The 24,907-nt window shown below is 43.2% G+C and overlaps 2 protein-coding genes across 3 annotated transcripts in view; one reads left to right on the forward strand and one right to left on the reverse strand.

The window, feature by feature from the left end:
- Nucleotides 1–398: 398 nt before the first annotated feature.
- Nucleotides 399–24,907, reverse strand: part of musk (muscle, skeletal, receptor tyrosine kinase) — a 93,825-nt gene continuing 69,316 nt past the window's right edge. For both annotated transcript variants that reach the window (XM_076079956.1, XM_076079955.1), the window contains exons 13-17: nucleotides 8,204–8,375; nucleotides 7,778–7,958; nucleotides 7,503–7,694; nucleotides 5,631–5,779; nucleotides 399–2,960 (exon numbers count right to left, since the gene is read on the reverse strand). In XM_076079956.1, the coding sequence (XP_075936071.1) occupies nucleotides 2,260–2,960; nucleotides 5,631–5,779; nucleotides 7,503–7,694; nucleotides 7,778–7,958; nucleotides 8,204–8,375 (1,395 nt within the window). In that variant the 3' untranslated portion in view covers nucleotides 399–2,259. The remainder of the gene's footprint in view (nucleotides 2,961–5,630; nucleotides 5,780–7,502; nucleotides 7,695–7,777; nucleotides 7,959–8,203; nucleotides 8,376–24,907) is intronic.
- Nucleotides 15,613–20,208, forward strand: LOC142935544 (uncharacterized). The gene is made up of 2 exons (XM_076079966.1): nucleotides 15,613–15,838; nucleotides 18,143–20,208. The coding sequence occupies exons 1-2, from the start codon at nucleotides 15,667–15,669 to the stop codon at nucleotides 19,954–19,956; spliced, it is 1,986 nt and encodes a 661-aa protein (XP_075936081.1). The 5' UTR covers nucleotides 15,613–15,666; the 3' UTR covers nucleotides 19,957–20,208.

Consider the following 24,907-nt stretch of genomic DNA (forward strand, 5'->3'; position numbering starts at 1 on the left):
GGGTCCTTGGCCTGAAAACGTTGAAGACCCCTGGTTTAAAGTGATTGTGTGCCACTTTGGGAATTTGCTAGAGGCGACATTAACAACAAAGGTCTTGTCACGTCCCATTCTCCTCCTCACCCCAATGTTTGGAAGTCAGACCATTTGTAACAGCTTAATGGTTCAAAACGATTTGAAAACAATTCCACATGCAATGGATGAAGCGTGATGTTTGAGTGCATTTGTATCTGAAATGGTTATGTTTATACTTGCATGGTTATTGGCTTTGAGTCTTCAAAGGTTAAGGCTCTGGGGTTCGTAAAGAGATGGATATGTGCTCGATGCGCAGGAGTAAAAGTACCCTGAATTGAAGAAGAAAGTGTTGGGAACGTAAAGGAGCATGTTTGGGTTATCAGCATCTAAGAAACTAAATTCTTGACATCAATAGAATTATTAATGTCAGTAACAATTATTAATGATTATTAATAATAACGGGGCACCACCCTGCGAACAGGGACCAATAACCAAACGATGAACTAAGTCTCATAATTAGTGTTCACTCACAATGTCAACAGTCTGAGTACTATTACACATTCAGAGTGAAAGTGAAGGTTTAAGTTCGAGCACAGACCACATATACAGCTATCATCACAATACACATGCACAAAGTAATCACAGACAGCTGCTCTTTAAAATATATCAGAGTTTATTACATTCTAATACTAATGACCTAGTCAACTAATATCTAAACTAACAACAACTATACATTGATGAGCACACTATCTAAAATCAACGGACTATGGACAAGAGGGGGGGGGGGGGGGGGAGTGTGTGTGTACATGTAGTGCGTGTGTGAGTGTGTGTGTGACGTCTCTCATGCGCGAGACTCAAAATGGTGGATAGCCAACAGGAGACCCGGCGTCTATACGTGCCGGTAGCCGTTTAGCACGTAGCTACATTAGCTCAAAGCTATATGTGTGTGTGGATTAGTAAAAGAGAAGGGAAAGGAACAAAACAAAATGAAATAAAACAAGAGATTAAGATCCTCCGTGCCGCGTGGGAGTACGGAAGATTGCTCTCTCAGCCAGGGGAGCAAGAACTGCGACTCTTTGTCTCAGCCGGCGGTTTTGACCTCCTGAACTGATGAGAAGCAACTTCGACCTCACTGCGGCTGTCTCGACACGAATCACAGTAGCATAGAATACACGGTAACTTCTACACAACACTAGCAATTTCAGGGATCGCCAGTGTCGGTGATCATAAAGCATATACCACGTTATAAAAATGAACAGTATTTTAAGCACACAAATAAGATAAAATAAACACAAATGAAACTCTCTCTAACTCTGCCCAGAATCTATTTTCCCTTACGGTACGATGCAATCGTGGTGATTGAGGGGGGTTCTTCTGAGGGGTTCTTCTGAGCTTCAGTGGGCTCAGGCAGCGCGGCTGCGGGCCGCGGGAGGTGTTCTCTCGGTGGGAGAGAATCGCTTCGTCTGGATCAGGGACGTTCGCGTCCTTATGACCGGAGTGAGCAAGGCGCTTGGTGGAGAGTGGAAGTTCTTTCTCTCTCTTTCTGAAGAAGTCTTGCGTCTTCACTTCTGCAGGAATAGAAGGGTTCGCTTCGTGGATACGAACAAAGATAAAATAGACAGTTTGGTGAATTCGGCCAGCGAATATAAACTGTTAAACCTAGGTTTTGGTTAAAAAGGGAAAAAACGTTGGTGTGCTCCCTAGCTCGACGGAGGTCGAAGGGAAAAAGCATTGAGGTGGGGGTTGCTGGTTGTTTTGTAGAAAGGTGGCTGAACCACAGGGGTCCTGGGTTGTCTTGGCCCTCGGCCAATTAAATTGCAGCGCTGCTTTCAGGTAACTTCAGGAACACATAGTTTTTGGGGGGAGGAAACTCACACCCTAATGTGAATTTCTTCAGAGCTGGGGGTTTGGTGCTCAAACTACAATCGGGATGAAACCTTTGCTTGCAAAAGGGAAGGCCTGACTCTCTTTGTTCCACAGCACATGTCGAAGCCATATAGTCAGATTCCAACAAAAGTTATATGCAAATGCCTCAAATATGAGAGGTGTTTATGATGCAAGAACATTTGATAAAGGTGCCAGTTTGGTCTCCTGAAAACAAAAAGCTGGGCAAAGAGAACTGATTGGGTAATTCATTGGAAGTCATTGGACGAATGCTCATGCTCAAGTCCCAGGGTTCATTTAGAATATGTTTTCAGACACCAAATCACTTCATAAGTCAATGGGCGAATGTTTGTTTCTCCCAGGTTAGCAGTCAGCCTCAGCGTCAGTGCTGCAGCTTAGCGTGCTTTGGTGAATCCGCTCCAGTATCCGATGTATGCTGCTGAAGCTGGGCCTATCTGATGAGTGTGTGCTCCAACAAAGCCTCATCAGGTTATACAGCTCCAGAGGGCAGTTCTCGGGGCAGCCGAGGATGTGACCGTCCCTCACGTAGTAGATGACCTCCTCGTGGCCCATGCCGTAGTACGGCTGCATCCCGTTTGAGAAGATCTCCCACAGCACCACGCCGTAGGCCCACACGTCCGATTCGGTGGTGTAGCGGTTGTAGAATATGGACTCCGGGGGCATCCAGCGGATGGGGATTGCGTCATTCTCGTTGGCTTTGTAGTAGTCGGCTGAGTAGATGTTCCTTGAGAGGCCGAAGTCTGCGATCTTCACCACCATGTCCTCCCCGACCAGGCAGTTCCGGGTGGCGAGGTCGCGGTGCACGAACTTGCGCTCCGACAGGTAGGCCATTCCCGCCGCGATCTGCTTGGAGATGGACAGCTGCTCGGCGCAGGAGAGAAGCCCCGCCTCCAGCTCGGAAGAGAAGCTGCGGCCAGACAAGCTGGCGCGGCTGAGCGTGCGCACCGACTGGGAGGGCGATCGGCGACGCAGGAACTCGTTGAGGTCGCCGTGGGCCATGTACTCGAACATCAGGCACATGGGTTTGCCCACCGCACACACGCCTGGGGGGGGGAGAAAAAAAGCATACAGGAGATTTTATTTCCATCATCTGAAGTGCGTTTTTTTCCTTCTACAGCGCCACACAATGAGCTCATTCACTGTAAAAGGTAAATAAATATTCAGCCGAGACATAAACACGGACGACTGCAACGTGCACGCGCCCACAAATAAACTTGCGCATAGAGGATGTACACTCTTACGTTACTAGAACAGTCATGTAAACACAGCGTGTTTCTACAATAGCCTTGTGTTAAAGGCGAGATCTAAAATTTGAGGTGGTGCAGATTGTGGCTGCTCTTCTTCTTCTTCTTCTTCTTCTCTCAGATGTAGTTTCAGATACAAAAAACTTTTTTGGGGGGTTTCCGTATTCAGCATTATGCAATTGGCATTGACAGCTTCCACAACCGGACTTGTTTGCATTCCTAGTGTGGGAGAGAAAGTGTTTTCATACATCATTCCTTCGACTGATAAATGAGCAGATTTATTTCCATCAAATATGGTGGACATACAAACTCTCCTTAGCCGTGACTATGACTTGAAGTGACAGATCCTTAAAGTAATGGTGGTGGAAGCACATTGGAGAGTATTCCAGCACGGGCAGAGGTTTGCGCTCGCCGAATTCATTCTTTACTACTTATTTACTTTGCCTCTATGGAAGAGAGGTCGTCTGCTTGTTTATTCATGCATTCCTGTAAATGCTTGTTTTCTGTTTTTCAATGTGCACCGTTTAGAGGAATTAGAGCACGCACACTGTCAAGACTGTGCAGAGCCCCGGCAGCCCTGCAGAAGTTGCAGATGTGCCATTCGTGGTGACTCTGCATTCACGACACTAACTTCAGATTATAAGTGCTTTATGGCTCTGTGGGGAAAATCACAAATCACTGCCAACAAGAAAATAAATACCCCCCAGGAACCAGACTGTAGTTTCAGCTTTTCTTTCCTTAGCCAACTTTTAGTTTGAGGCCTTGCAGATCCCGTCTGTGTTCTTTCCGACGCAGCCCATGATTAGGCCACTTTATGTGGTGGGAGACTTGAAATGCACTTGGCCACAATCATAATATAGATTTAGTGCACTTGACAGACTTCTGTTTCAGTGTGGAACATGAATTTGAAACCTCACTGACCCGCCAGTAGCTCAGTCATCTCAAAGTCTCTCAAACTTTGTTCAAACCCACATAGAGCAAAAAAGAAAGTTCCACAGAAATACCAGATATGTCAGGCTGGTATTTAGGGAGAGGTGTATAAAATGATGTAGGAATGGACCTGTGCAATCATTAAAAAACATGCAATCTTTGTGTAAACATCAAGAAGCTTCAACACACACATCGGAACAAGCTGATGCAGAATATGATTCAGTCAAACACCTTTCCCAACCTTGGATATTGTAGTTCTGTAGAGGTCAAACAAGCATCAACACATACATACTTGGTATTTGGATGTTTTTTTCCTGCTACGTCCAAGTGAGCACAAGAGCTGCAACAACAACATGCTCACATGGAAACTTTAGCGAGAGGAGGTCATGCTCAGTGGGTTCATGTCCCGCGGGTCACAGAGTGGGACAGTTCCCCAGAGAGCGAACTGCTCCCTCTCCTGTGTGTGTGTGTGTGTGTGTGTGTGTGTGTGTGTGTGTGTGTGTGTGTTTGTGTGTGTGTGTGTGTGTGTGTGTCCACAAACAGCAGCAGCCTCAGCTGAAGGTCAGTAGCTGCATGCTCAAAATGTTTCACTCCATCGCTAAATATACAGAACACAGAGGGCTCCCCCCGTCCTGCAGAACGCACATGCGACAAAATTATGACACGCAGCATCTCTAATTCTGCCTTTATATTTTTACACACGATTTGCGCTGTATTATTAGTCCTGGGGGGTAATCAGAGGTTAACTAAATAATTCGATTAACTCCGGTTTCATGTGCACCGGAGACTTCGGCGTCACTCTCAGGATGAGTCGTCGGAAATCAATGTCACTCCAAAGCAGAAAATGCATCATACTGTCGTTTGATCAATTCCTGGGGGTTTTTTCGGCAGTGTTGACTTCAAATATTTCTCGACCACTGGAGCCGTAAAATGGACCAAAGTAAACAAACTTCACTCATTGGCCAACTGCCCCGTTTACTCACTGACAGCGCCAAATGGAGTAGGTTAAATCTCTAAATGTCTTCCGGGGAGTTTGTCTGGATGCGAGCAGTTCGTATTGGATTAGATATAGGCTGCATTAGTGGAGATAAACTTTAACAGAGGACTTTTGTTTTACTCAGGCCAACAAATGCACATTAGCTTGTCAAGCAGCACTTCCTGGCAAACAGTCCTATCCGTATCTCTGGTGGGTTTCACCGACTGATTCATAGTCTATTTCCTGGGCTGTTTTGATTGAGAATGATGTGCAGGGAAGGAGCCAATCCCAGTCAGTGTGTGCATGAAGTGTGCAGTCCATACAGGTGACACAGGTGATGGCTTGATTACTGAATGGTGCAATAATCCACTTGAGCATGTTGACTGGACATGTATAAAACTGGTTCTGAAACCATTTGGCTCTGGCTTTTGTTTTATATTTGCACTTTCCCTATACCTCACGGGCAAACCAGCAACTCTACAATGAGAAATCCAGATGTGCAGCCTCTTTCTTTTGCTGGTTTCGTACTTCCACACGCAAACATGCAGTACATAGACACTGACCTAGGAGTCGTACGATGTTCGGGTGGTCAAACTGAGCCATTAGCGCCGCCTCCCGCTGGAAGTCGTTCTGCATGTCAGCTGAGGCTTCCTCCTTCAGCATCTTCACAGCCACCATCGTGAAAGACTCCACCGGCAGCAGGCCCGGTGCTCTGCAACAAAACAAAAACATTCAAGCGCAGATAATGGACGCATGCAAACGCTAAGCTAGTTCACCTAGTACAGAATAGGAGATGATGTATTGATTGGAACTGTTTGCGAGCAAGAGATTGCTTCTTCAGTAGCCATCTGCATGTGAGTGCAGAGTTCTAGTGTCGTCGATTTTGTTACAAATGCTTTCACCAGATTTCTGTAAGCATGTGTCTTTTAAGTCTGCTAAAAAGCAGCAACTGTATTAGAGCTGTGCATTGTAAATGTCAGTTACTTATACATTCACACACACACACACACACACACATATGGAAACACTCAGTCACTGTCACACATACACTCACACATCCATTGGGAAACTACAGATTGAAGCCCATCTGTCTGGGAAGATATTTACTCCTCGGGTCTATTTATGTCTCTGCATGTATGTTGTGTGTGTGTGTGTGCGTGCGCATGTGTGTCTGTGTTCATGAACATACACAACGTAATGCATGTGCTGCCTGTGCGTTTATACGATTGTTTATCTGTACTCTTGAGTGCATGGTCGCACAGGATATAGCCTGTATGTGCACATTTGTTACACGTTTCTGGTCATGCATGCGAGTGTGTTTGTGTGTTTTTGTGGTTCTGTCTTCTTGTCTTTATAGACAAAGTTTGAGTTTGAGAACCTCAGGGTGAGGATGTGGGTGAAATGTGAGGACGTTTTGATCAGTCAACACTTCCTACAGGAGGTGTTAAAGGGCCAAGACTTTGGAAGTTTTAGAATTAGTGCTAGGTTTGTAGGTTAAGGTTGGGTATCTAGCAGTAGAAATTAAAGTCACAGGTGTTCAGTCGGGAATACATTGCACCAATGCCCTCACATGTATCCAAATATGTGTGTATGAGAGAGTGTGTTAAGTTCTCAGGGGTGTCTATATACGGCACCATTCCAGTTTTATTAAGAGATTACCAGATAGCCTGAAGGACGTCTCCCAGATCTGCATAGCTACATGCAGGTGCTACTGTGAAAATGCCATCAACTGCTAGACTACTGTGCTAACTGTACTACCGCGATATCTCTGTCGTTCTCCACCTAATGGCATTGTGCAACATCATGGAGAGAAGCTCATAGTTCTCAAATGCAGTCTATAGCATAAAGTATGCACGAAGAATAAAAAAATAACCTTTCGTGAGATGTCATGGAAGTGTCAATGCTGTTTAACAGTGGTTCAACCTCAAGCCTGATAGATTTATGACATTTCAGAAATGCAACTACTGTATGACCCAGGTTGAATTTGGTCGGATCATAGGGATCAGTTTAAGACTTCCGTGTCTTGCTGTGAACGGTGTGGATTGAAAGGGACACCTGTAACAGCTCCCCTTGTGAGTTTGTGAATGACGCAGCAGCTCTCAGAATGACCAGTGGCCTTGTTAGGCCACACACTCCCCCCCTCTCTCTCCAAATCCTGTTCTCTTTTTCTGCCTGAGTAATATCCTCATACCTGTTAGCCCCTGACGGCAATTATGATATTGACACGGCAATGTTAAATACTAGTCTAAGTAATGTAATATTGCCAGAAATAGTCCCTCTTTGTACAGTCTCTCACATTTTAGGTGGAAGGCTCTTCAACCTCTCCCTCTCTCTCCTTATCAATTTCTAACTCCATTCCTTCTTTCCTTCTTTTATTGCCCTTTTGGACAGATAGCTATTGTGTACATCTACTTCCCCTTTCCTCCCCTTCTCACCTTGCTTGGAAAACCCGTCCAAAGGCTCCTTCTCCAATATCCCTAACATATTGGATATTATTCCGGGGATACTCGAGGGCCAGCAGCTTTGAGTTCAGCAGCAGGGGAACCCTCTGGTACATGGGGTTGGGGTGGAGTCGATCCAACAGGAGCTCCGATGGAAGAGCGGTCAGAGTCGGGGTCTCCATCGCTCTGCGGAGGGAAAGAGGGAGTGAGGGATAGAAAGGTTGGACACACGGATAAATAAAGAACCGCGCATCTCGTCTATATCTCACCTCTTCCGGTTTCTCCACTGCTTCCTCCGTCTGTGGCAGGCGAGGATGCAGATGATAAGGAAGACTGCAGCTGCAAACGCAATCAGGACGATGACGATGACGGACATAGAGTAAGCCGGAGACGATGCTGTGGGAGGAAGACGAGTGGTCTGACGAGGGCCTGGCGACTCTGGCTTCATCACTAAAAAAACAGACGGTTAAAATGAAGGTGCTGGGCTGTGAATGTGCTTTTGAAACTTTGTCTTGATTGTAAATGACAAAACAATCTGCATTTATTAATTTGTTGGTGGGCTGGTGAGCTAATCTACAGTTGCATGTTAGCTGCTAACTGGTGAAATGGAATCCTATACATTCTCTTTGATGGGTGAGTTTTCTGGTGACCAAGCCAAGAATTGGAACAGAACAGAGGACGGACAAAGACAGTACCTTCTATGCTTTTCTCCCCACACTGGGGCACAGCGCAGTACTCCCAGCGGATGTTGGGATTTGAGGTGTAACACCAGGGCTTGTCGCTGATTCCCCCTGGGTTCCGACAGTAGTTGTCTGAGTTCTTCAACTCTGGAATCACGTGGACAGACAGGCGATGCTGGTGAGGAACCTACAGAATGGTATAGTAGAGAAAATCAACGAGCAGAAGAGCTTTGTTGACCTCGTCAGAACCAAGCAATAAGCAATGTGCAGTATAGAACCAGCTATAAAGGGAACAAGGAACCCTTCATATCCTTTCAGATCAGATTAGATGGAAGAGGATTACAGGTGCAACGCAACCAACACACACCCCACCCTGTTCACCAGTCCTGTGTTGTTCCAGCAAGCACAGCCCAACATGTCCATGACGTAGAAGTATGAATGGACGGGGTGTAGACCATGCCACGTCCACACATATTCCGCCACTCAAACAGAGGTCCCTTCTACCGGAGGCCACATGCTTCCAATTGCTCTTCCCGTCCGCGATGCATCTGTGAGCACTGTGACGTCTCATGTCACTCGTTCCTGTGTCATTCCCTTCAACGGGTGCTGTGGGAACCTCCAGTAGTGTAGATCATTTTCTACCCAGGGGGAATGGTAACCACTTGCAGTTTGTTCTTCTTGGCATCCAAGCGGAGGCTGGCAAACCATCTATGCAGGCGCTGCATGTGCAGCAGCCCCAGCGGCACCACGAGATGGGCAGCTGCCATGAACTGCAGCACCTGAATGACGGCCACCTTTGTCACCGTCGCACCCCGTTTGCCAACTGCCTGCTACAGGGCCTCTTCATCTGTGTTCCGACAAAGTGATCTGGTTCAGTTAAGTCAGAAATTTCTTGCTGTCATTTTTTTCCCTGTAATGATCAAGAGCTGTTCCAGGCTTATCTTCAATGGACAGAGTTTTTCAAGGACTGTCTGACTCTTCTTCAAAGACTAAGATGGCCATTCAAATAATCTAACACATTTTTCAAGGCACCGTTTAGGGTCTACAGTAAGGTTACAGTTTAATAACTGCAGAGGGTGTAACGTACTAGAGTGAGGGACAGTATAGAGGATGGTTGTTTCTGCAACCTTAGAGTGCCAACTCAATTACTGAACATCTGGTGTCTTCGTGTGTCATGAGCCTTAGTCATCAAAAGAGCAATGGTCCAACCTATCCCAAGAGATATGAAGTTATGAGCTGAAACGACTGGTTGTAACGCGTGCTGCTGAAGCTGAATGTGTAAAGCAAACTGCTCACAGGGTTGACTATTAGTACCAGGAATGTTAAAAACAACATGTCCAAATGACAAGGTAGGTCATTTGTCATTGCCATCCAAAACAATCCATACTGTACGAGCATTTCCTGCTCCGGCACACCGGCTGCTTCGTTTGTCAGTGCTGCCAAAAACTTCTTGGTTAATTAAAATCACTCGGTTTATGTAAAGGAAAAACTGTGGACATGGTTAGAAGAAACCGACATTAACTCTTTGTATGAAATGGGAACTGACAGCAGTCTTAAGCGTCAAATCATCCACCAACTTTCTACCTGAAGAGGTTTCATGGCACTTTCACAATGTCACACTACTTCAGCTTTTGGTTTTTGGGAGATCCGTCTTTATTCTAACGACCACAAGGTCCCTTAACAGGGGATAACAAAAGATTCAAGTGAAATTTAGGTTAGATAAAAAGATAACTTAATTAATGTACGTAGAAAAATTATGAATGAAAAAAATCACCTAGTATGTATAACGTCATTGTCGGTGTAATATTAAACTGATGATGAATACCACCCTAACAGTGACTCAAGTGCCATGTCTTGCTTTTTATTTATTTAATGTTGGGGTTCTCAGCTGTCTGAATCAAAGTTTTGCTGCAGTATTTCTCCATGACTCAGCACAAAATAAGGCACTACTCAGCCCGTGCACACTACAGCGTTCATATGTGTTGAGTATGTGCTGACCATAAATGTGATTTTACTACGGAGGGCAACATGTGACCTGTGGAACATAAGAGTCTTGGGCTCATCTCCTCCAGCACTCATATGTGAAGAATATTTTATTCCCACTATAAAAAATATTTGCTTAAAAACATCTGCTCTGTGATCCGAAGAAGGTAAATGATGACTTTGGACCGAGCCACCGCTGAATGATCTTGCGTAGTAGATTTTAGAAGGAGAAAAAAAAACGACACTGACTGTGCAAAGTATTAGGAACAGCTGCTCTTCCCTCTGATGGAGCAGGGAGGCAGATGAAAGCTACACTTTAGCTTCAACTATAGGGCGTCATGAAACAGAGATGATTAATGTAAGAGAGAGAGTTTTTCAAATTAAATTGAAAGTTGATAAAATTCATTTCAGAGTTGTCCCTTCAGTTTCTGTGTACATTTCCAGACATTAAGCATGACCATCAAAATGATCCCATTGTGTTTTACAGCCTGTGTGGCCGTCACGTCATATCACAGAATACCAGTCTGTTCCTGGAAGTACCACATGGTACACATGTTCTACCTGATGTCATCTTCTCAAAAAAAGTTAAATCCTGACTTTAATGTAGACCAGTGTCCCAAACCTTTTCAGACGGTACCCCTTTAAATTACATGTTTTTGGCACCCTGAGCCACAATATTACATGCAAATATGTACACAGAAATTATATTATATTATATATTGTATCATATTGTATCGTATTGTATTATATTATATTTTATCAATTAAATACTTAACTTCAAATGGTTTGTTTTGTGTTTCATGTACACCAGGGATGAAATAACCAAATCACACATGATGTTGGAAATGTGCAATACAGTGCTATCGTACAATGATACACATCTATCTTCCGCAAGCAGCCAGAACCTGTCCATTAAGCCTCGTTCACACTGATTTCAGTGTTGTTGCTGGGCTCAGATTCAGTGGACTCAGACTATGTTGAGGTCTGAGATGTGTCAGCATTTCTTTGAGCTCTGTTCACCGCGCAGAAGCTTGATCTTTATTGCTTGCTCTGGACCTCATTTTTTTTCGGACTGCTGAGCTCCTGAAAAACTCCCACACTGGAAAGCGTGCTGTGCTACCGCGACAAGTTGTCCATGCGTTCTTCCCGTGAGTCGTCATGGATTGCTGTGGCATAACTGGATATTAATAGCCTAGTGTTTACTACAGTGCTTTTTATATATAAATTAGTTTTTCTTCTGTTTTCATACGTTGAAATCGTACCAATAAATGAAGTTAATGTGTCTGACATTTAAAATGTGGTGCATTGTTATTAAAAAACACATCAAAGGACCCGTGGGGGGAACCATCCCTCGAGCAGCACCCACTGTGTGAACCACTGGTGTAGACACATTGGTGAGCTCCCCTAAGTTGCTGCTGCTATGCTTATTTGTGAACTGGAAGTGTAAGCCGAAATTGTTTGTAGAGAAAAAAAAGAAGGAGAAAGGAGACAGAGAATACGTTAATATTTGCCAACTCCATTAGAGAGAACACGTTCTTTCAGTTTCAGTTTCACCTGTGTGTGTGTGTGTGTGTGTGTGTGTGTGTGTGTGTGAGTGTGTGAGTGTGTGAGAGAGAGAGAGAGAGAGAGAGAGAGAGAGAGAGAGAGAGAGAGAGAGAGAGAGAGAGAGAGAGAGAGAGAGAGAGAGAGCTGGCAAAACATGTTAGAGAGAGTGTGTGTTAGTGATGGAGTCTGTGCAGCATATGCATGTGAAAGCTAATTGCTTCCAGAGGCAGGATGTGACATGATGAGCCCCTCCCCTCTCTCTCTGCTGACCTGGTACAGACACACACACATGCACATGCACACTGCACAGGAGAGTAGTAACAGCTCACCCTCACGGACTCTCTCACAGAGCAAAGCCATAAAAACATAAAGAGGCTTTTGGGCCACAGGGAGTGTGTGTGTGTGTGTGTGTGCGTGTGTTGTGCTTTTGTGTGTTTTTCTGTTTCTGGTTAGAGATCAGGAATGTTTGATTTAAAACCGAACATCCAAACACATAATATCAGTCACACTAGAGTCTTAGACTCTTGGATTTAATAAATATAAGCATTAGTCTTTTAGCGACACTGTCCATGTCGACAACTGTTATGAACTTTGCTCAACGATTTCCAGCCATTATTTTTTTTTTCCATCTTTATTTTGTGGTGATTGTGAAGTCATGAGTTTAAACATGTGACTAAATGACAGGAGGACATTCCCATAAGCAGATAATATAATATTGCACCGTATCTTTATACAACGAATCGTATGATATCTTAAAAAAAGTTATTGGTAATTTTTTGTGTTTTCCTACAAAAGCAAGCAACAAGTGTCAATTTCCGCTTGTTACATACATAATACTTAGTTAGGTTAAAGAAGAGGACTGATGTAGAGACTCCCTGTCTATGATTTGCTGCGCATTCTTTTTGTATTTATAGCTACAAATGTCGGATGAGAACTGCCTGAATATCAAGACCCCAACCTCTATTAAATGTGGGTTTTTTTGGTATCTGCACTGCGTGGTTTAGTAGTATTAACAACTTGTCAAAGACTTGCAGTGATCCTCAAACAGGTAAAGCACTTTTCCAATGTGACACGTGTGGAGAAGCTTTCAAGTTCAGGTCGCATTTCGACAAACACCTGAGAACCCACTCAGATGAGAAGTCGCATTGTTGCAGCTTCTGTGAGAAAAGATTCAGTAAGATATCCTCATTGAAGACTTATATGGAAATCCACACAAGTGACAAGCTGTATTCTTGCAAAACATGTGGAAAAGATTTTGGACGTAGTAGTTACTTGATGGTCCACATGAGAACACACACAGGTGAGAAGCCGTATTCTTGCAAAACATGTGGACAAGAGTTCAGACACAGAGGTGCCATGTTGGTTCACATGACAAGAGCCCACACGGGAGGAGCCGTACCTCTGAAAGACCTGCGGGAAGACATACTGTGATTGCCATCAATTGGCAAGGCATAAAAGATTGCATACAGACAAGTAGCCTTGTATTTGCAAAATACATGGGAGACAATTCAGTTCTTGAGTTCATTGTTCCTGCAAATGTTTGACCAATTTGATTTCTTTTGTTTTTAGAATGTATTTACTTCAGTAATCTGAGTAGATTGTGAACAGTGATGTTTAGGCTGAGAGCCTCTCTGTATTGGTGAGTCAGTCATTTTGTCATCAGTACAATAGACAACTTTTCTTTTTTTGTCTACGTTTCATTTATTTTATATTTTTTATTTCTTGTAATCGCATCAACTTGATGAAATTGTTTTGGGTTTTAGAGGTGGCACACAAACACAAATTGTAGATGGTGTGCTACATGGTGCTGTGAAAGAATCAGCCTCAGCAATAGTAAGGAAAAGTGAATGAACAGTGAGGATCAGGGCTCAAAGGGAAGTGAGCAACAAAATGCCCTTTTTTGATCTCATGTTTGTATTCTAACAATAAAGCGTTGGGAGGTGATGATGTAAGAATACCAGATTCACACTGAGGTCTAAAGCTTTACGTATATTCTGTTCATCAAGGCTGCAGATGTGTCTCACTGACCTCGAGAGTAAAAGTAGTCATAGTGAAGAATAGTTATTCTACGAGTGTTATACCATGTGAGAGGTGTTTCAATGTTTCATCTCACTGGCTGTAGATTGTTAATTAATGATTTAATACCGTAGCTGATGGATCCTGATAGTTCGATCAGTGGAGCCTGCCTCATGTTGAACAAGCTGTGGTGGAATGTAACTACATTTACCTAAATACTGTATTGATGTACAACGTTTTGTCCTCAGATGGTGAAGATTTCATGGAAATACACATGAAATATTGAACATTAAAAAATAAAAATCAATTTGAAGGTGTTTGTACTTTGATTCTGCCTACTTTCATTGTATGTTACATATACTTTACAAGCACATATTGTACTTTTTAGTCCACTACATTTATTTGACAGTTATAGTTATTTGCTGATTAAGATTTTTACAAAATCTGTGGGGCTTTTATTTTGAAACGGGGGAGGGGAAAAGTCCTCTAAAAATCTCTAAGACCTGAATGACTGTATGAGAGAGAGACACAGAGTGAAAGAGACACAGACATAAAGATAGAGGAGAGCGAGAGACAGAGTAAGAGAGAGAGGGAGGGAGACAGACAGACAGACAGGTCTAACGATCTTGCCCTGAATATCTCCAAGTCATGTGTGTCTGTTTATCAACTTCACTAATTAGCTCAATCAAAAACACCTGTGTGCCTGCAGCCTTAACGTGGAGATAAAGCTGTGAAATACCTGTGATATTCACAGTAGAACCACGCCACCTTGTGGGCGGAACAAGATATACACGGTCAGTCAGCAAGACCGCATGAACAGCGTGTATACGAAGCTCGGAATAAAAGCCTGTTGCAGTGCATCAAGTCGTTGTTCGTCTGGGTCATAATTACAATACAGAAACATTACAACACCTGTCAAACAAATCCTCAAAACCCCCATAAGCGTAGCTCCTATTGCTCCGATATTAAAGCTGGAGAGGAAGGATGACTTGAAGAACTGATCATGTGAAAATTGTGTCTGTAGTGTAAAAAATCTGGCTTCACTGGCGATCTAGAAACGGGGTACCGTGTTCTGTGGAAGATGTTCTTGAAGTAAGATTTAGCATTGGTCTCTATGGAGCAGATAGTTGGTTTTCCTCTCAATTAAAAGCTGTTGTTCCAAATGTGTAAATCTGTTGGATTCCACTCTCATTCTTCTAGACCAGCACACGATTAGCTAACTTTTTACTGAAAAATAATGCATGAAGAGTGAAAATTGTGGAGTCAGTGGCAAAAGACAAATATCTTTTTTCACAAGAATCTCAAGCTGCTCTTCACTCTAGCAGTGACATCACACTCTGAGCTGTGCAATACACACACATTATAAAGTCAGAAAAGGACTGAAAAAAATCATAAAAGTTTAAATATGACAGTTCAAAAAGTATAAAAGATATCAGAAAGCTTATAACATACAATAATAGCTCATGGTTTTCTCAACATTTTAAAGTTGAAATGGTGTCTGTAGCTGAACGTATGAGGAAGAAGAAGGATTTGAAAGTTGGAGGATTTGAAAATGTTCTCCATTCAAAACATTTTTTCAAAAAGCTTAAAGGTTAAAAACATAAAACGTCGTAGCCGGCATGTCCTTAAAGAGCTGAACATTTTGATAGTTGAACGGTTTCTGTAGCTTAAGAAATGTGGAAGGAGGTGCCTGCCAAAAAACGCTGAATCAGCATTTCAACAAATATGGCGTTTCAAACTCCAGTGCAGTAGGCGGCGGTATGCACGTGCTATCAGTTTGATATCTGCCATTCAAACCGAGAGAAGAAGGAGAACTCCGTTCTAACCGAACTCAGCGGAAGTAAACAACACACGCCTTACCTGTATGCACGTGCAGGGATAGCCGACAGTGTTGTATTCGCGCAGATGCATATTTCATTTGTTTTTACACAACAATGTCTTCAGTTGAGTATTTGAGAGAGTTTGTCAACGAGCGACTATCTGCTGCTGCTGAAGAAATATTCAGAGTTTTTGAAAAAACTATCTTTGAGTACGAGGAAGAGATGGACCGTCAGCGCAGACTGTTGGATATCGCTTGGAAACCTGTAATAAAGTTACACAGGATAGGTGAGTACAACGTCATCATTGTAATACCACTAAACAGAGAAATGCCACTTAATTAAAATTGTTTAAATGTGTGCTGGTATTAATCAATGCTGCATTCACGTGGATTCAGGCAGATGGTAGACAGCAAACCAGGGCTCCATTCCTCGTACGTGGTTCAGCAACCGGTCGATCAAATGTCCTATTAGCAGCCTAAATTAACGAGATGATTATGTCGGTTTCTCCAAGGCTGATCCTCTCAAACAGTCTCGTTAATTCGACCCAGACGATCAGGATAATTGCGCGTGCCCGTCCTACGTCAAAAGGGGGAAGCGTCGATCACCGAAACCATGATTTTCTAACAGTACAATGTTAAATAAACTTAAAGAAAGAGCCTCTTTTTACTCTGCTGACGAGCAGGAGATGATCATGAACGCATATGAGGAATTCAAGACCATAATCACGGCTAAATCTAACACTGCCACCGCTGCGAGGGCGAGACAAGAAGCACGGCAAAATATCACAGACAACTTAAATGCGTAAGTGTTGGGAAATGTATCGGCTAATTGTAATGCCTCATCACCCCAATCAATCAGATTATATGTCTTTAAATGTGACTGCTGGCAGTAGGCTTAATGGCTCATTGGATGATTCTTATCATCCAATGAGATATAGCGGAAATAATTATCTCAACTCTTTCAGAATAAGTAGATAAAACAAGCCCAAAGAGTATCTAATTGATACTCATTAATATGAGGATATATGTACTGTATGCGCGTATGTATCATGTAGCCTACTATATATATGTGTATATACATGTCTGTGTAGATTACCATATAGAACTAGGAGTTTGAATCTGTGTGTGTGAATCTCTGTATGGGCGGATCAGTGTGTGTGTATTATTCATGATCAGAAATTCAATCAATTGAAGCAGTGAAAAGAAATAGTGTGATTCTCTCTATTCTTATCATGAGTCCACCTTAATCATTTTCTACAACAATGATATGCTGGTGTACTAATAACACTGTCATATAATTATGAGTGCTTTTAACCCCATGTATGCAACGCAGCCATCAAGAGGACATGGGAGCAAGTAAACACTATAAGCACAAACGCATTATTCAGAATGGTGAGTCAATATGTGCCATGGTAATGTATTGAACACATCCATAAGTTTATTAAGCGCTAAATAACCTTTACGAACAGCACGGCATGCAGCGGCTTTCCCGATGTTCTCCGCATCGCCGACATTGTACAAAAATGTACCACTCGCAGAACAGCTCAAGGCTGCATCCAGTGTGTGAGACAGTCAGTGCTCGGCTGCAGCGTGTGGTGTTCAATGTATGGCTCCAGAAGGTCTGTAAATAAATGATTCCTTGTCGGCAGAATGGATAGCGCTCGTATAGGAAGTCATCATGATGTGATAACGGATCTTGGCGATGTGGAAGAACTCTCTCCCTATAAAACACTAATCTAACTAATATCGCTCCTTCATCAGTGGATCTCTGAGGAAGGGAGCTGTACATTAATGCAATAGAGGCTTCTTAGTTTGCTCAGCTGGTTTTAATGGATCACCGTGTGTCTCACTTTACATGCATTTCTGGAACTCCCGTATAACCCCCAGTATATGCACAAGCGCATTAGACTACCGTATATGACAGGAGCTGCCATTTCTTCCGGGGGAGTGACCAGCTTATCCAGCTACCCTCACTTAGCCTGCCCCGGAGCAGGTTCAAGCTTATGGATGTGTTGCCATGGTGATTTTGCCGAACTTGCTTCGTGGAACCGAAAAGCCTGATCTACGTCATCTTATCCTGAAAAGTGTCCGGCTAACTAAGTTAGCCACGAACGAGGAACGGGGCCCAGGTCTTGTTAGATGAGAACAGGTTGGTAACATCAGGTGAGGCAGACAGAAAATACTGGAAACTGTACACTTGTCGTCCAAAGTTTAAAAAAAAAAGTTCTCTTTTTGTCATAATGGAATAATATATATTTGGTCTAACTATTTAGTGACTATTGTTTTATTTAATTATTCACAGACTGTAGCGTTATATAGCTAAAACATGTGCTTTATCTTAATAATCGATTGCAAACTTAAGCAACTATCTCCAGTGTGAGGGAGCTACGTAACATTCGGTTGCAAATTCTATTTATTCCAATACTGATCCCGGTATTCTCTTCCGGGTTCACCTAATTTTACCGTCCTGTCCTCGTCCACTGTCATGATATCTGGTGTGCTGTATGCCTGGTTTCATGTGAATGCACTGTTTGCATTTTTCCTTCAACATCACAGTCGTATCCTATTGATGTTGCTCTCTGTCCCTCCAGAGCTCCCACAGCAACATGTCTGTAAGGAGGAGGAGGTTCTCTCCGACCAGCAGCTCTGTATTCAGGAGAGGAACTCAAGTCTGGACCAAGAGGACCCAGATCCTCCACAGATCAAAGAGGAACAGGAGGAACTCTGCACCAGTCAGGAGGGAGAGCAGCTTGAGCTGAAGCAGGAGACTGAGACCTTCATGTTGACTCCTAATGAGGAAAGTAACCACACTGAACCAGAACCAACAAGAGACCCCCAGCTCCTCTCCAACAACTCTCATGTAGCTGAGAGCCAAGATCAGAAAGGAAGCGAGCATGAAGACTCAGAATCAACTAGCGATTCAGAGCCAGAACCAAAGAAAAGACAACAGAAAAGCAGAAGTCACTGTAACGATATTAACAACTTGTCAAAGACTTGCAGTGATCCTCAAACAGGTAAAGCACTTTTCCAATGTGACACGTGTGGGGAAGCTTTCAAGTTCAGGTCGCATTTCGACAAACACCTGAGAACCCACTCAGATGAGAAGTCACATTGTTGCAGCTTCTGTGAGAAAAGATTCAGTAAGATATCCTCATTGAAGGCTCATCAAAAAATCCACACAAGTGACAAGCTGTATTCTTGCAAAACATGTGGAAATGATTTCATACGAAGAAGTGACATGTTGGTTCACATGAGAACACACACAGGTGAGAAGCCGTATTCTTGCAAAACATGTGGAAAAGATTTTGGACGTAGTAGTAACTTGATAGAACACATGAGAACACACACAGATGAGAAGCCGTATTCTTGCAAAACATGTGGCAAAGATTTCAGACAAAGAGGTGCCATGTTGGTTCACATGAGAACACACACAGGTGAGAAGCCGTATTCTTGCAAAACATGTGGAAATGATTTCAGACAAAGAGGTGACATGTTGGTTCACATGAGAACACACACAGGTGAGAAGCCGTATTCTTGCAAAACATGTGGAAAAGATTTTGGACAAAGAGGTGCCATGTTGGTTCACATGAGAACACACACAGGTGAGAAGCCGTATTCTTGCAAAACATGTGGAAATGATTTCATACGAAGAAGTGACATGTTGGTTCACATGAGAACACACACAGGTGAGAATCCGTATTCTTGCAAAACATGTGGAAAAGATTTCAGACGAAGATGTACCATGTTGGTTCACATGAGAACACACACAGGTGAGAAGCCGTATTCTTGCAAAACATGTGGAAAAGATTTTGGACAAAGTAGTCACCTGATACAACACATGAGAACACACACAGGTGAGAAGCCGTATTCTTGCAAAACATGTGGAAAAGATTTCAGACAAAGAGGTGCCATGTTGGTTCACATGAGAACACACACAGGTGAGAAGCCGTATTCTTGCAAAACATGTGGAAAAGATTTCAGACACAGAGGTGACATGTTGGTTCACATGAGAACACACACAGGTGAGAAGCCGTATTCTTGCAAAACATGTGGAAATGATTTCATACGAAGAAGTGACATGTTGGTTCACATGGCAACACACACAGGTGAGAATCCGTATTCTTGCAAAACATGTGGAAAAGATTTCAGACAAAGAGGTACCATGTTGGTTCACATGAGAACACACACAGGTGAGAAGCCGTATTCTTGCAAAACATGTGGAAAAGATTTCAGACAAAGAGGTACCATGTTGGTTCACATGAGAACACACACAGGTGAGAAGCCGTATTCTTGCAAAACATGTGGACAAGAGTTCAGATACAGAGGTGCCATGTTGGTTCACATGACAAGAGCCCACACGGGAGGAGCCGTACCTCTGAAAGACCTGCGGGAAGACATACTGTGATTGCCATCAATTGGCAAGGCATAAAAGATTGCATACAGACAAGTAGCCTTGTATTTGCAAAATACACGGGAGACAATTCAGTTCTTGAGTTCATTGTTCCTGCAAATGTTTGACCAATTTGATTTCTTTTGTTTTTAGAATGTATTTACTTCAGTAATCTGAGTAGATTGTGAACAGTGATGTTTAGGCTGAGAGCCTCTCTGTATTGGTGAGTCAGTCATTTTGTCATCAGTACAATAGACAACTTTTCTTTTTTGTCTACTTTTCATTTATTTTATATTTTTTATTTCTTGTAATCGCATCAACTTGATGAAATTGTTTTGGGTTTTAGAGGTGGCACACAAACACAAATTGTAGATGGTGTGCTACATGGTACTGTGAAAGAATCAGCCTCAGCAATAGTAAGGAAAAGTGAATGAACAGTGAGGATCAGGGCTCAAAGGGAAGTGAGCAACAAAATGCCCTTTTTTGATCTCATGTTTGTATTCTAACAATAAAGCGTTGGGAGGTGATGATGTAAGAATACCAGATTCACACTGAGGTCTAAAGCTTTACGTATATTCTGTTCATCAAGGCTGCAGATGTGTCTCACTGACCTCGAGAGTAAAAGTAGTCATAGTGAAGAATAGTTATTCTACGAGTGTTATACCATGTGAGAGGTGTTTCAATGTTTCATCTCACTGGCTGTAGATTGTTAATTAATGATTTAATACCGTAGCTGATGGATCCTGATAGTTTGATCAGTGGAGCTGCCTCATGTTGAACAAGCTGTGGTGGAATGTAACTACATTTACCTAAATACTGTAATGATGTACAACGTTTTGTCCTCAGATGGTGAAGATTTCATGGAAATTACACATGAAATATTGAACATTAGAAAATAAAAATCAATTTGAAGGTATTTGTACTTTGATTCTGCCTACTTTCATTGTATGTTCCATATACTTTACAGGCACATATTGTACTTTTTAGTCCACTACATTTATTTGACAGCTATAGTTATTTGCTGATTAAGATTTTTACAAAATCTGTGGGGCTTTTATTTTGAAACGGGGGAGGGGAAAAGTCCTCTAAAAATCTCTAAGACCTGAATGACTGTAAGAGAGAGAGACACAGAGTGAAAGAGACACAGACATAAAGATAGAGGAGAGACAGAGTAAGAGAGAGAGGGAGGGAGACAGACAGTTTGGTGGAGTGAGGGGGACAGACAGGAGGTCTAACGATCTTGCCCTGAATATCTCCAAGTCATGTGTGTCTGTGTTTATCAACTTCACTAATTAGCTCAATCAAAAACACCTGTGTGCCTGCAGCCTTAACGTGGAGATAAAGCTGTGAAACACCTGTGATATTCACAGTAGAACCACGCCACCTTGTGGGCGGAACAAGATATACACGGTCAGTCAGCAAGACCGCATGAACAGCGTGTATACGAAGCTCGGAATAAAAGCCTGTTGCAGTGCATCAAGTCGTTCGTCTGGGTCATAATTACAATACAGAAACATTACATTGGCGACGAGGAGTAAACGGAAGGACTCAAAGAGAAAAAAAATGAGGGGAGAACGACGGACATGCGGATGAGTGAGGCTAGGCCAAGCTAGCTAAGCTAACACAGACACGTGGATGGTAGTCGGCACACCGCAGCAAGAATGGCAGGAAACACCGCTGCTCTCCCACCTTTCGACACCGAAACTGACCCTGTCTCTGTCGGATCTCGCTGGAATAAATGGGTGCAAAGGTTTGAAAATTACACCACTGCAATGAACATTGGCGGAGATGCTAGGCTCAAAGCGTTATTGCTACATATAGCAGGAGAACGAGTGCATGATATTTACGACACATTAGCGGCAGAAGATGACGAATATGCAGACACAAAGCAGAAGTTATCTGGATATTTCTCTCCTAAGAAAAATGTACAGTATCAAGTGTATATCTTCAGAAAAACTGTTCAGGAACCAGGAGAAAATTTGGACAGTTATCACACTAGGCTGAGGATGTTAGCTAAGAACTGTGAATTTGCAAGTGTCGAGGCAGAGATTAAAACGCAAATCATACAAAGCTGTACATCATCCAGGCTACGCAGGAAAGCGCTAAGGGAGCCTGACCTTAGCCTAGATGAGCTTCTTGATCATGGAACAACACTGGAACTGTCTGAAATGCAAGCGACTGGCATAGAAAGAGGCTCAACAGCTACAGTCAACTGGTTGGATCAAAAGACTACGCAGACGCATCCAAACAGCAGATGGTCGGAAAGAAGACGTTCTGACAACAGCTGCAGGAACTGTGGAGATAGATATCCTCATGATGGTGAATGCCCTGCTAGAAACAAACAATGCAGAGCCTGTGGTAAACTAAACCATTTTGCAAAGCAATGTCGTTCTAAAGCCGAAGACGGTGATACAAAACGAACGCAGTACAAGGCTAAGCAACGCCCTAAAAAAGTCCATCACATAACAAAGACGCCAGGTGAGGAAAAAGAGCACAACTCTTCCAGCAGTGATGATGCTTATGTTTTTGCAGTTGATGCTGACAAGACCTCTGAGCTGCCACAGACTCACATCAAGCTAAATGGCAGTAGTATGCTAGTTTTAATTGATTCAGGAGCCACAGCAAACTGTCTTTGAAACAAGTTTCGAGAAATTGATTCCACGTCCACAACTAAGCCCCACCAGCACCAAGATCTACCCCTTCCGCTCCAAGGTTCCATTGCCTGTCAGTGGTGTTTTCAAGTGCAGCGTGGAAAAAGGACAGAAAAGGACATGGTGCACATTATTTGTAATTAAAGGGGACGGATTCAATATTCTCAGTTACAAAACTTCCAAAGCACTGGGACTGATCAAAATAGTCACAGCAGTATCATCCACACCACAGAGCTGCACAGTCGCAGATGAGCTAGTGGAGAGTCATCCTGAATTGTTTCAAGGGATCGGAAAACTGAAAGACGTTCAGGTAAAGCTTCACATAAATCCTGACATTAAGCCTACATGCCAACCACATCCGCCAGAAGGTTGAGGATGAGCTTCAGAAACTGGAGGCAGATGACATCATTGAGGAGGTCACTGGCCCGACACCATGGGTCTCACCTATTGTCGCTCCTCCCAAGCCTAAAGACCCTGACAAAGTAGGACTTTGTGTTGACATGCGCCAAGCTAACACGGCTATAGAGAGGGAACGCCACATCACTCCCACCATGGACGATGTGATACATGAGTTGAATGGAGCAACTGTGTTTTCCAAACTGTATTTGAGAGCTGGATACCACCAGCTAGAGCTTCATCCAGACAGCAGATACATCACTACCGTCACCACTCACCTTGGATTGAGGCGCTACAAGAGACTGAGTTTTGGCATATCGTCTGCTGCTGAGGTATTTCAAAATGCCATATGCCAAACACTGCAAGGTCTCTCTGGTGTGAAAAACCTCAGCGATGACATCATCGTCTACGGTGCCTCCCAGACTGAACATGACAACAACCTCCGAGCACTGTTCCAGAGACTCAGGGAAAGCGGTCTCACACTCAATCGTGACAAATGTGAGTTCAACAAGTCCAGGCTCGAGTTCTTTGGTTTCATCTTCTCTGCAGAGGGTGTCTCAGCTGATCCCAAGAAAGTCATTGCAGTTCAGCAAGCTGCAGACCCCCAGAATCCAGGTGAAATCAGGAGTCTGCTGGGCATGGCCAACTATTGCTCCAGATGTATCAAAGACTTCTCCTCCATTTCAGAACCACTGCGCAAGCTCACCAGAAAAGACACACCCTGGGTATGGGGCCCAGAACAGCAAGTTGCATTACAGACACTGAAAGACAGCCTAACCAGTGACACTACTATGTCATACTTTTACCCAGGTAGAGAGACAGAACTGATTGTGGATGCTAGCCCTGTTGGACTGGGCGCAATCCTCTGCCAAAAAGATGAAAAAGGGGTGAAGTACATGCTAACATATGCTAGTCGGTCTCTCAGCGATGTGGAGAGGAGATACTCCCAAACAGAAAAGGAGGCGCTGTCCATTGTGTGGAGCTGTGAGCATTTCCACCTGTACATCTATGGTCATCCTTTAACTCTAGTGACAGATCACAAAGCACTGGAAATCATATGGAACAATCCCAGGTCAAAACCACCGGCGGGTGGCGGGAGGATTCAGCCCTACAACTACAAATTCAGCCCTACAACTTCAAGGTGGAATACCGAAAGGGAGCCGACAACCCAGCTGACTATGAGTACATCCCAAGTATCTTAATTGCATCCACGTTTCCCTCACTTGGGTCCTTTCCTTGCATCTTAGTCCCTCCCACCAGGGATGCATGGAGGAAACCATGCGAGGAGAGAGGAACGAGGAAATATGTTTTAAGAGTCATGAGACGTCCTTTCCTCAGTTGCGTCACGTGAAGCGACGTCTGTTTCTGATGACGGAGGATCAGCTGATCACAGCTGGATCAGCTGTCAGTCGGCTTTAACAGCTGGAGAGACTTTTGAGAAGTTTGTGTCTGTTCACATGATCACTGTACTTAATAATAGTAACTAATAATACTAATAACTAATAAAGACACACAGTAATCACCACTGTAGAGGTGGTTTCTCTCTGTAGTCTGTTAACAAACTGTGTCCTGTGTTCTGTTTATAAGCGCAGGATCCATTTCTACCGACGGAATGCGATCGTTTATGAATTATTTGCGTCTGTACATTTTGAAATTCAGATTGTGACGTCGATATTAAATAACCCAGAATATGATTATTGTTTCTCTTAAATGATAAAACTCATCAAACCCGACAATCAGGAATGAACAGCCTCACGTGACTGAATGAAATGATGATAAATGATGTAAAAAGTGTTTCGTCTCTCCAGTTCCCTCTGACTTTAATTGTTTCCATAATAAAAGTTCAGATCATGAAAACACAAATCTTTCTAATAAATGAAGAAAGTTGTTTGTGGTCCTTTTGTTGTTCAGTCTACAAT

The sequence above is a fragment of the Anarhichas minor genome, unplaced genomic scaffold, assembly GCF_050575085.1.
Source record: "Anarhichas minor isolate MPS153535 unplaced genomic scaffold, ASM5057508v1 ptg000073l, whole genome shotgun sequence".
Taxonomy (NCBI): domain Eukaryota; kingdom Metazoa; phylum Chordata; class Actinopteri; order Perciformes; family Anarhichadidae; genus Anarhichas; species Anarhichas minor.